This window comes from Schistocerca nitens, chromosome 3 (assembly GCF_023898315.1).
Source record: "Schistocerca nitens isolate TAMUIC-IGC-003100 chromosome 3, iqSchNite1.1, whole genome shotgun sequence".
NCBI classification, from domain to species: domain Eukaryota; kingdom Metazoa; phylum Arthropoda; class Insecta; order Orthoptera; family Acrididae; genus Schistocerca; species Schistocerca nitens.
This window is the reverse complement of record NC_064616.1, coordinates 737,897,626-737,910,208: the sequence shown is the minus strand read 5'-3', so window position 1 is coordinate 737,910,208 and position 12,583 is coordinate 737,897,626. Positions and strand designations below refer to the sequence as shown.

At 40.3% G+C, this 12,583-nt stretch overlaps 1 protein-coding gene across 1 annotated transcript in view; it reads right to left on the bottom strand.

Annotated features, from left to right (window-relative positions):
- Nucleotides 1-2,242, bottom strand: part of LOC126248714 (endothelin-converting enzyme homolog) — a 392,778-nt gene extending 390,536 nt beyond the window's left edge. The window contains exon 1 of the mRNA XM_049950013.1: nucleotides 2,133-2,242. Coding sequence (XP_049805970.1) covers nucleotides 2,133-2,144 — 12 coding nt within the window. The 5' untranslated portion in view covers nucleotides 2,145-2,242. The remainder of the gene's footprint in view (nucleotides 1-2,132) is intronic.
- Between the last annotated feature and the right edge of the window lie 10,341 nt (nucleotides 2,243-12,583).

Below are 12,583 nucleotides of genomic sequence, written 5' to 3'. Positions count from 1 at the left end.
ATTTCATTAGAAATCTGGAATCCCGCAGCTTACTCCTCTGTAAAACTATTATTGAGTAGATAAATGCTGCATTTCATAAAATAGTTACATTTGATTTCAAGTCAGTGTTGCAGCAGAATGATTGTTGCGTTAGTAAGTCACTTTCTTTTAACTACACATTTAAATACGGACATTTCTTGCAATCGCTGGATTGAAGAATATAATTGCACGAACTGCCTTGATTTCACTACAGTTTAGATCTATTTTCTGTCATGGACACATCTGTAATGGAATAAACGAAGTTTTCACTGAAAATCAATGTCGCTAAGCTCTATACATTTATTGATCATTCCGAGGACTGTAATACAGAAACAACGCGTTTCACTCTTGGAACTGGAGATCGATTTACGCTTAATGTTGCCTCTTACGAAGGATGTTCTTTACTTCGTTCGAAATAATGATTTGGGAGGAATTTTGTTTCATTATTTTGTCCAATTGTTTCGTAACTAGTTCATATTCAGCAGTCTTTTTATTCCATATAGCTTCTACGCTCTCAGTTAACATATTTTGGACACGATATTATATTTCATTTGATTTATGCTCCATCTGTAATATGTTTTGGTTTATCACCAATAATGTCCTGTGTCTGTATCTTGAACCGTAATATGTTTCAGTAATATCGAAATTTTTTAAGTAATTGTATTCTTACGTTGTCATTAGATTATGAAGTTATATGGTCAGTTTAATAGTGAAATATTTTTCAGTACTTTAAACATAAATGAGTATATTTCACAAATGTAAGAGCATATGCCTTAACATAAGTGAAACAGATAAAGCAAGCGCTACAGTTTGGTTTTGACGTTATAAATTAAAACCTCTGTATTTTTTCAAAGGAAAACATCTAGAAGTAACTTTATACAATGGTTAAGCTATAATAAATTAATGATTTTATTCACAGCTGTGAGATGTGACTCAGAATTCTATTATCACATATGAAATGCCTTTTAATTCACAGCCGCAATTAATAAGCGAAGGAATTGCTCATTTAACTTTGACAATATTTCAAACAACGTTAATGAAGCTGTTACAATGATAGACACACATACATTGAACAGACGTTTTCTCTCATGAATACTACTTGCACATAAAAGAAAGCAACAGGCACTTAGAAATCGCGCAAAAGCCAATAAACAATCACGTCACACAAAAAATAAATTTGGACTACAAGAGAATATGAAATACTTGTAATGGACTTCCATTCAGCTGATTTGCAGTAACATTAAATAATTTTTTAAAATGACGGTCACCGCTATCTTATTGATACACCACGTGGTGTTAATAAATATAATTCTAGAACAGTTCGCAAGATCTATAGACCTATAAGAAAGTCCGCTAGGTGCTGTCTCAGCTGTGACAAACCACTTGCACCAGAATAAGGTACCTCGGAGAGCTAACACCACCGACTCTGCAACAGAAAGTTGTGAACTGGATAGTAAATTCTCGTTTTTTTCTACTGTTTCAAACGTGGAATTTACAGCTATATCTTGTTCACCGAAAACCTGAGATGTTTACTACCCACACTTCAGGTCAGATTCCAGGGTAACATTTTACACGAAGTTATTACATCATCCAAAATATTCAAAAACGTGCACATAAGCGCTGAAATTTAAAATTAGTATTTCAAAATAACAAAAGAGAACAAAAGGATAAAGCATATAGCGTAAACCTATTCAAAAATTACGAAGTTCTTTGCACAGTCTGTCTATATCCTTGAACTTATCTGATATCAACAGAAAGCGACATTCTTTCCTACCGGAACAGAATTCAACTGAAGTAGTGTTTTTATACTGTTCGCAGAGTGAGCCATGCTATTAATCCAAATCTATCGCCGGTGGGCCGAGGAAAAACGCACGTCTTTACTCTGAAAGAAGTCACATGGCGCTAAATTCGGATCACAGTAAACTGTGTACAAAAGTTCTAAAAGCATTTGCAAATTTCCAAACTAACTACGAAGCGCATAAGTAATCGATGGCTAGACGCTAGTCTGAGACGCACTCACTCAGGACTCGCACACTCGCCAGCTGGCATGTTAAGTCGTCACAGCGCGATGTAAACAATGTAACGATTTAATAAGAAAATAGTGCTGCACTTACTTTGACTGACATGATGAGTGGCGTTGTGTTGCTGTCACAGTTAGGACGAAGAGAGACTCATGGCAAAGAAGCAGGTGCGCTACCCCTTGTGCTGTGCCGGAATATTATCGTATTGATCGCTCGCGAACAGCATTTCCAGCGGTGCCTGCGCACTCCCCATCCGGCCGGCGCCACGGCCGCATGCTCCACCGGGAGTTCGATTAACGGCTTCTGCGCGCCCATACATAATGTTGGAACGTATGTAATGAATCCGAAACATACGAGGATGCTGCTACATCGTAGCACTCACAAACGAAGCAGACACCTAACGGGTCACAGATTTTGCTCGTTTCAATCACTTTCCGACAAAATAGCAACTTGTTCATCTTCCGTACGATTGTGCAACATACTCATATGTTAACAAGTATTGATTTAGTACGATGTGCTTCCCAAGTGTTTCCTTCAAATTGAAGTTCAAAGTCTAACAAGACAGGGGAATACCGTATCAGAGCACCAGCCATTGAGCAGCGCGTTAGCGCAGCCGGTTAAGGTGGCACTGCCTGTACTGTCTTTGTCTCGTCTTTTATTGTTTAATCTTGCACCAAACATTTTCATTGATGCAACGAATCATGTTTCCTCGGAAAGGAACAATAATAACAATAATGATAATCATCTTTTTGGATGTTGATGCTCTTCCTTTCCGTGCTTACTGAGGAGAACTGGAGAGGTACTCCGCCTTATGCAGGCACAGCTTGTTTGTTTTTCAAATGGCTCTGAGCACTATGGGACTTAACATCTGAGGTCATCAGTCCCCTATAACTTAGAACTACTTAAATCTAACTAACCTAAGGACATCACACACATCCACGCCCGAGGCAGGATTCGAACCTGCGACCGCAGCAGTCGCGCGGTTCCGGACTGAAGCGCCTAGAACCGCTCGGCCATCGCGGCCGGCTGTTTGTTTTTCCTTTACCCAAAAATGTTTCAGCACTTTCTGTGCTATCTTCAGTGGGATATTTCCTTGTACAGTCTGAAAGTTATTATAATGTGGTAATATTTGAATCTCAGCTTAAAGTTACGTGTTGTTGTTGTTATGGTCTTCAGTACTGAGACTGGTTTGATGCAGCTCTCCATGCTACTCTATCCTGTGCAAGCTTCTTCATCTCCCAGTACCTACTGCAACCTACATCCTTCTGAATCTGCTTCGTGTATTCATCTCTTGGTCTCCCTCTACGATTTTTACCCTCCACGCTGCCCTCCAATGCTAAATTTGTGATCCCTTGATGCCTCAAAACATGTCCTGCCAACCGATCCCTTCTTCTAGTCAAGTTGTGCCACAAACTTCTCTTCTCCCCAATCCTATTCAATACCTCCTCATTAGTTACGTGATCTACCCACCTTATCTTCAGCATTCTTCTGTAGCACCACATTTCGAAAGATTCTATTCTCTTCTTGTCCAAACTGGTTATCGTCCATGTTTCACTTCCATACATGGCTACACTCCATACAAATACTTTCAGAAACGACTTCCTTCACTTAAATCTATACTCGATGTTAACAAATTTCTCTTCTTCAGAAACGATTTCCTTGCCATTGCCAGTCTACATTTTATATCCTCTCTACTTCGACCATCATCAGTTATTTTACTCCCTAAATAGCAAAACTCCTTTACTACTTTAAGTGTCTCATTTCCTAATCTAATCCCCTCAGCATCACCCGATTTAATTTGACTACATTCCATTATCCTCGTTTTGCTTTTGTTGATGTTCATCTTATATCCTCCTTTCAAGACACTGTCCATTCCGTTCAACTGCTCTTCCAAGTCCTTTGCTGTCTCTGACAGAATTACAATGTCATCGGCGAACCTCAAAGTTTTTACTTCTTCTCCATGAATTTTAATACCTACTCCGAATTTTTCTTTTGTTTCCGTTACTGCTTGCTCAATATACAGATTGAATAACATCGGGGAGAGGCTACAACCCTGTCTCACTCCTTTCCCAACCACTGCTTCCCTTTCATGCCCCTCGACTCTTATAACTGCCATCAGCTTTCTGTACAAATTGTAAATAGCCTTTCGCTCCCTGTATTTTACCCCTGCCACCTTCAGAATTTGAAAGACAGTATTCCAGTTAACGTTGTCAAAAGCTTTCTCTAAGTCTACAAATGCTACAAACGTACGTTTGCCTTTTCTTAATCTTTCTTCTAAGATAAGTCGTAAGGTTAGTATTGCCTCACGTGTTCCAACATTTCTACGGAATCCAAACTGATCTTCCCCGAGGTCCGCTTCTACCAGTTTTTCGATTCGTCTGTAAAGAATTCGAGTTAGTATTTTGCAGCTGTTACTTATTAAATTGATAGTTCGGTAATTTTCACATCTGTCAACACCTGCTTTCTTTGGGATTGGAATTATTATATTCTTCTTGAAGTCTGAGGGTATTTCGCCTGTCTCATACATCTTGCTCACCAGATGGTAGAGTTTTGTCATGACTAGTTCAAACCAAGGCCATCAGTAGTTCTAATGGAATGTTGTCTACTCCCGGGGCCTTGTTTCGACTCAGGTCTTTCAGTGCTCTGTCAAACTCTTCACGCAGTATCTTATCTCCCATTTCATCTTCATCTACATCCTCTTCCATTTCCATAATATTGTCCTCAAGTACATCGGCCTTGTATAAACCCTCTATATACTCCTTCCACCTTTCTGCCTTCCCTTCTTTACTTAGAACTGGGTTGCCATCTGAGCTCTTGATATTCATACAAGTGGTTCTCTTTTCTCCAAAGATCTCTTTAATTTTCCTGTAGGCAGTATCTATCTTACCCCTAGTGAGACAAGCCTCTACATCCTTGCATTTGTCCTCTAGCCATCCCTGCTTAGCCATTTTGCACTTCCTGTCGATCTCATTTTTGAGACGTTTGTATTCCTTTTTGCGTGCTACATTTACTGCATTTTTATATTTTCTCCTTTCATCAATTAAATTCAATATTTCTTCTGTTACCCAAGGATTTCTATTAGCCCTCGTCTTTTTACCTACTTGATCCTCTGCTGCCTTCACTACTTCATCCCTCAGAGCTACCCATTCTTCTTCTACTGTATTTCTTTCCCCCATTCCTGTCAATTGTTCCCTTATGCTCTCCCTGAAACTCTCTACAACCTCTGGTTTTTTCATTTTATCCAGGTCCCATCTCCTTAAATTCCCACCTTTTTGCAGTTTCTTCAGTTTCAATCTGCAGTTCATAACCAATAGATTGTGGTCAGAATCCACATCTGCCCCTGGAAATGTCTTACAATTTAAAACCTGGTTCCTAAATCTCTGTCTTATCATTATATAATCTATCTGATACCTTTTAGTATCTCCAGGATTCTTCCAGGTATACAACCGTCTTTTATGATTCTTGAACCAAGTGTTAGCTATGATTAAGTTATGCTCTGTGCAAAATTCTACCAGGCGGCTTCCTCTTTCATTTCTTCCCCCCAATCCATATTCACCTACTATGTTTCCTTCTCTCCCTTTTCCAGTCACCCATGACTATTAAATTTTCGTCTCCCTTCACTACCTGAATAATTTCTTTTATCTCGTCATACATTTCATCAATTTCTTCATCATCTGCAGAGCTAGTTGGCATATAAACTTGTACTACTGTAGTAGGCATGGGCTTTGTGTCTATCTTGGCCACAATAATGCGTTCACTATGCTGTTTGTAGTAGGTTACCCACACTCCTATTTTTTTATTCATTATTAAACCTACTCCTGCATTACCCCTATTTGATTTTGTATTTATAACCCTCTAATCACCTGACCAAAAGTCTTGTTCCTCCTGCCACCGAACTTCACTAATTCCCACTATATCTAACTTTAACCAATCCATTTCCCTTTTTAAATTTTCTAACCTACCTGCCCGATTAAGGGATCTGACATTCCACGCTCCGATCCGTAGAACGCCAGTTTTCTTTCTCCTGATAACGACGTCCTCTTGAGTAGTCCCCGCCCGGAGATCCGAATGGGGGACTATTTTCCCTCCGGAATATTTTACCCACGTAAAGGTATATATTTATCATAATCTTCTATTAGTCCGTCTCTTCCTCCTCCCTCTCCCTGTTCATCTCTTTCTCTTTCCTTTCTCTGTCCCTCTTCCCTCTCTCTGCCCGTCTCCTCGATTTCCCTTTCTCTGCCCATTTCCTCTTCTCCCCTCTCCCTGTCCATTTCGTGCGCCCTATCTGTGTGCATCTCCTCCTTCTCGCTCTCTGTCTGTCCAGTTCTTCCTCCTCTCATTCTCTCTCCTCACCCACAACCCAAGAGTTTGCCTTTTCTTATCCCCACAGTATTTCTTTCCATATCGTAAGTAAGATCTGTACTAATTTGATTGAACTGGTGGGGTACCAGTTAGATTTTACACAGATTACGTGAAGGAACTTGCCCCCCTTCTTGCAGCGGTGTACCGTAGGTCTCTAGAAGAGCTTAGCGTTCCAAAGGATTGGAAAAGGGCACAGGTCATCCCCGTTTTCAAGAAGGGACGTCGAACAGATGTGCAGAACTATAGACCTATAGCTCTAACGTCGATCAGTTGTAGAATTTTGGAACACGTATTATGTTCGAGTATAATGACTTTTCTGGGGACTAGAAATCTACTCTGTAGGAATCAGCATGGGTTTCGAAAAAGACGATCGTGTGAAACCCAGCTCGCGCTTTTCGTCCACGAGACTCAGAGAGCCATAGACAAGGGTTCCCAGGTAGATGCCGTGTGTCTTGACTTCCGCAAGGCGTTCGATACAGTTCGCCACAGTCGTTTAATGAACAAAGTAAGAGCATATGGGCTATCAGACCAATTGTGTGATTTGATTGAAGAGTTTCTAGATAACAGAACGCAGCATGTCATTCTCAATGGAGAGAAGTCTTCCGAAGTAAGAGTGATTTCAGGTGTGCCGCAGGGGAGTGTCGTAGGACCGTTGCTATTCACAATGTACATAAATGACCTTGTGGATAACATCGTAAGTTCACTGAGGCTTTTTGCAGATGATGCTGTAGTACATCGAGAGGTTGTAACAATGGAAAATTGTACTGAAATGCAGGAGGATCTGCAACGAATTGACGCATGGTGCAGGGAATGGCAATTGAATCTCAATGCAGACAAGTGTAATGTGCTGCGAATACACAGAAAGAAAGATCCTTTATCATTTAGCTACAATATAGCAAGTCAGCAACTGGAAGCAGTTCAAAAAAATGGCTCTGAGCACTATGGGACTCAACTGCTGAGGTCATTAGTCCCCTAGAACTTAGAACTAGTTAAACCTAACTAACCTAAGGACATCACAAACATCCATGCCCGAGGCAGGATTCGAACCTGCGACCGTAGCGGTCTTGCGGTTCCAGACTGCAGCGCCTTTAACCGCACGGCCACTTCGGCCGGCGGAAGCAGTTAATTCCATAAATTATCTGGGAGTAGGCATTAGCAGTGATTTAAAATATAAAGTTGATCGTCGGTAAAGCAGATGCTAGACTGAGATTCATTGGAAGAATCGTAAGAAAATGCAATCCGAAAACAAAGGAAGTAGGTTACAGTAGACTTGTTCGCCCACTGCTTGAATATTGCTCACCAGTGTGGGATCCGTACCAAATAGGGTTGATAGAAGAGATAGAGAAGATACAACGGAGAGCAGCGCGCTTCGTTACAGGATCATTTAGTAATCGCGAAAGCGCTACGGAGATGAGAGATAAACTCCAGTGGAAGACTCTGCAGGAGAGACGCTCAGTAGCTCGGTACGGGCTTTTGTTGAAATTTCGAGATTCCACGAACAATACGAGACTGGAATAGAAGGGAGAACCGATAGAGGTACTCAAGGTACCCTCCGCCACACACCGTCAGGTGGCTTGCGGAGTATGGATGTAGATGTAGAAATCGTTTCTGGTGTTCAGGATGAGGTTCTTGCTCGTGGCTTTGCCCACGTACACACGTATCAAATATAATTCACATACATTTAACATATGACACACGTATTTGTACACATATTTCATAAGTATCTTTAGCGAATTTCGCCCTGCAGTTTGAACTTCTCGCAGTTCAACGTTTATGACGTCGTATCTGGTGAACTACGCACTGTATAAGACTATAATTTTGCAGGTACATCCAGTGATATATGTGGCTACTGCTTAAAAAAATTGTTGCGAGTAGGGGTAGTAGCAATGAAGTGATAAATTTAAACGTCTTGCATGATGCGGCTGTTTTTCACGCATGTCAGTGTTTATGACCTCACATTCCTGCACTATGTGTTGTACATTCATATAATTTTGCTTGTTCATTCAGTGGAAGATGTGAATACCGTCTGCAGAATGCCGTTAGTAGTAAACAAGTAATGCCTGGTGCGGCAGTTTTACTGCATGAACAGCAAAAATTTAGTAAACGATACGTTTTTTCCTTCCATCATTTTCTGAAGGTTGTCAGCGAGAAAAAATTTCGTTAAGGTTTGAAACTATGTGTAAAGTTTATTCCAAGTCATTAAGTGCTCTCATTCTCAGATACTGGATGACTAATGTATGGCTATTTGCTTGTCGTCGGCTATACTGCTTTTTCACCCTCATCCCTACCTCTCGGATAGGTAGGTACTTCTTATCCTCACAGCGATGATTTTCAGTGGATCGAGTTTCGTTGAAATTGGCCCAGTGGCTTAGGAGGAGATGTGGAACATACCTACATACATATGTTATATACAGGGCGGTCAGAATCAGTCTGAAAAGCTTTTAAGGGTGTTGCAGAGCAGGTTGGGCTGAGAAATAAATGTTAAGGAAAAAATCTATACGTAAAACCGTTTCCGAGTTAATTTGCATCGAAGTTAGACAATTAGGCCGTTGCGCGCGCAATTTCAAGCGGCCCACCAGAGATTATCCGTTAAGTTTCCTAAAATCGAACAGGAGACCGATACAAAAATTGGACATAGGACGGTAGTAAGGATCGAACCCCAGTAAAAGTCTGGAAGGTCTCGTGCGTTATCATCTACAGTATGAGAACAACTGACACTGTATTTTGTATCTGACTGGACGCTTGGATTTGCGCACGCAACAGCCTGATTGGCTAATTTCAGTGCTCATTAGCTCGGAAAGGGTGCAACGTACCGAACTTCCTTTAATAATTATTTTTCAGCACAAACAACACTTCAGCACCCTTCAAGCTTTTCAGACTATTGCTGACTACTCTGAATACGTACATCCATATTAATATGTATGGACAAAGGAGTGATAATTAAGCGTCAGATTTGGCGTTCGTTTCAGTATATATTTAATGACACATGTTACTTACCTGATACATGAAATACTGTATATTAATGCTCTAACGAAAACTAGGCCTGCAGTACTAGTTTGGAAAAAATAGTTATATAACATTACACATACTTTACATGATGGTAACAATGGCAATAAGTTATTTTTATGCTGGTAGAATTAAAATTGCCACACATTTTTACAGCCTGTCATGCTGTTATTGTCTTCAGTCCAGAGACTGGTATGATGCACCTCTCCATGCTACTCTATCCTGTGCTAACTTCTTTATCTCTGAGTAAATACTGCAACCTACATCCTTCTGAATCTGCTTAGTGTATTCATTTCTTGGCCTACCTCTACTATTTTTACCCTTCTCCATACCCTCCAACCCTGAATTGGTGATTTCTTGATGACCCAGATTATGTCCTACCAACCGATCCTTTCTTTTAGTCAGGTTGTGCCACAATTTCCTCTTCTCCCCAAATCTATTCAGTACCTCCTCATTACTTACGTGAACTCCCATCTAATCTTCAGCATTCTTCTGTAGCTCCGCATTTCGAAAGCTTCTATTCTCTTCTTTGCTAAACTATTTCTCGTCCATGTTTCACTTCCATACATGGCTATACTCCATACAAATACTTTCAAAAAAGACTTTCTGACACTTAAATCTACACTCGATGTTAACAAATTTCTCTTCTTCAGCAACGCATTCCTTGCCATAGCCAGTCTTCATTTTATATCCCCTTTATTTCGACCATCATTAGTTATTTTGATCCCCAAACAGTAAAGCTCATCTACTACTTTAAGTGTCTCATTTTCTAATCTAATCCCCTCAGCATGACCTGACTTCATTCGACTACATTCCATTATCCTCGGTTTACTTTTATTGATATTCATCTTATATCCTGCTTTCAAGACACTGTCCATTCCGTTCAACTGCTCTTCCAGGTCCTTTGCTGTCTCTGACAGAATTACTATGTCATCGGCAAACCTTAAAGTTTTTATTTCTTCTCCATGGATTTTAATTCCTACTCAAAATATTTCTTTTGTTTTCTTTGCTGCTAGCTCAATATACAGATTGAATAACATCAGGAATAGACTACAACCCTGTCTCACTCCCTTCCCAACCACTGCTTCCCTTTCATGCCCCTCTACTCTTATAACTGTCATCTGGTTTCTGCATAAACTGTAAATAGCCTTTCGCTCCCTATATTTGACTCCTTCCACCTTCAGAATTTTAAAGAGAGAATTCCTGTCAACAATGTCAAAAACGTTTTCCAAGTCTACAAATGCTAGAAACGTAGGTTTGCCTTTCCTTAATCTATATTCAAAGATAAGTCGTAGGGTCAATATTGCCTCACGTGTTCCAACATTTATACGGAATCCAAACTCATCTTCTCCGAGTTCGGCGTCTACCAGTTTTCCCATTCGTCTATGGACAATTCGTGTTAGTATTTTGCAGTCATGACTTATTAAACTGATAGTTCGGTAATTTTCACACCTGTCGACACCTGCTTTCTTTGGGATTGGAATTATTATATTCTTCTTGAAGTCTAAGGGTATTTCGCCCGTCTCATACATCTTGCTCACCAGATGGTAGAGTTTTGTCATGGCTGGCTCTCCCAAGGCTATCAGTAGCTATAATGGAATGTTATCTATTCCCAGGGCCTTTTTTTTACTTAGGTCTTTCAGTGCTCTGTCAAATTCTTCACGCAGTATCATATCTCCCATTTCATCTTCATCTACGTCCTCTTCCATTTCTATAATATTGCCCTCAAGTACATCGCCCTTGTACAGACCCTCTATATACTCGTTCCATCTTTCTGCTTTTCCGTCTTCGCTTAGGGCTGGTTTTCCATCTGAGCCCTTGATATTCATACAGGTGGTTCTCTTTTCTCCAAATGTCTCTTTAATTTTCCTGTAGGCAGTATCTATTTTACCCCTAGTCATATGTGTCTCTACCTCTTTACATTTGTCCTCTAGCCATCCTTGCTTAGCCATTTTGCACTTCCTGTCAGTCTAATTTTCAAGACGTTTGTATTCCTTTTCGTCTGCTTCATTTACTGAATTTTTATATTTTCTCCTTTCATCTATTAAATTCAATCTCTCTTCTGTTACCCAGGGATTTCTACTAGCCCTCGTCTTTTCACCTACTTGATCCTCTGTGGCCTTCACTATTTCATCTCTCAAAGCTACTCATTCTTCTTCCAATGTATTTCTTTCCCCTGTATTTGTCAATCGTTCCCTAATGCTCTCTCTGAAACTTTCTACAACCTCTGGTTCTTTCAGTTTCTCCAGGTCCCATCTCTTTAAATTGCTACCTTTTTGCAGTTTCTTCAGTTTTAATCTACAGTTCACAACCAATAAATCGTGGTCCGAGTCCACATCTGCCCCTAGAAATATCTTACAATTTAAAACCTGGTTCCTAAATCTCTCTCTTACCAATACATAATCTATCTGAAATCTTCCAGTGTCTGCAGGTCTCTTCCATGTATACAACTTTCTTTCATGATTATTAAACCAAGTGTTAGCTATGATTAAGTTATGTTCTGCCCAAAATGCTACCAGGTGGTTTCCTCTTTTATTCCTTACCCGCAGTCCATATTCACCTACTACTTTTCCCTCTCTTCCTTTCCCTACTATCGAATTCCAGTCCCCCATGACTACTAAATTTTCATTTCCCTTAACTATTTGAATAATGTCTTTAATCGCATCATACATTTCTTCAATCTCTTCATCATCTGCGGAGCTAGTTGGCATATAAACTTGTACTACTGTGGTAGGCGTGGGCTTCTTGTCTGTCTTGGCTGCAATAATGCGTTCACTATGCTGTTCGTAGTAGCTTACCAGCGCTCCTATTTTTTTATTCATTAGTAAACCTATCCTGCTCTACCCATATTTGATTTTGTATTTGTAACCCTGTATTCACCTGACCAGAAGTCCTGTTCCTCCTGCCACCGAACTTCACTAATTTCCACTATATCTAGCTTTAACCTATCCATTTCCCTTTTTAAATTTTCTTACCTACCTGCCCGATTAAGGGATCTGATATTCCATCCTCCGATCCGTAGAACGCCAGTTTTCTTTCTCCTGATAACGATATTCTCCCAAGTAGTCTCCGCCTGGAGATCCGAATGGGGGACTATTTTACCTCCGGAATATTTTATCCAAGAGGACGCCATCGTTTATCATATAGTAAAGCTCCATGCCCTCGGGAAAAATTAC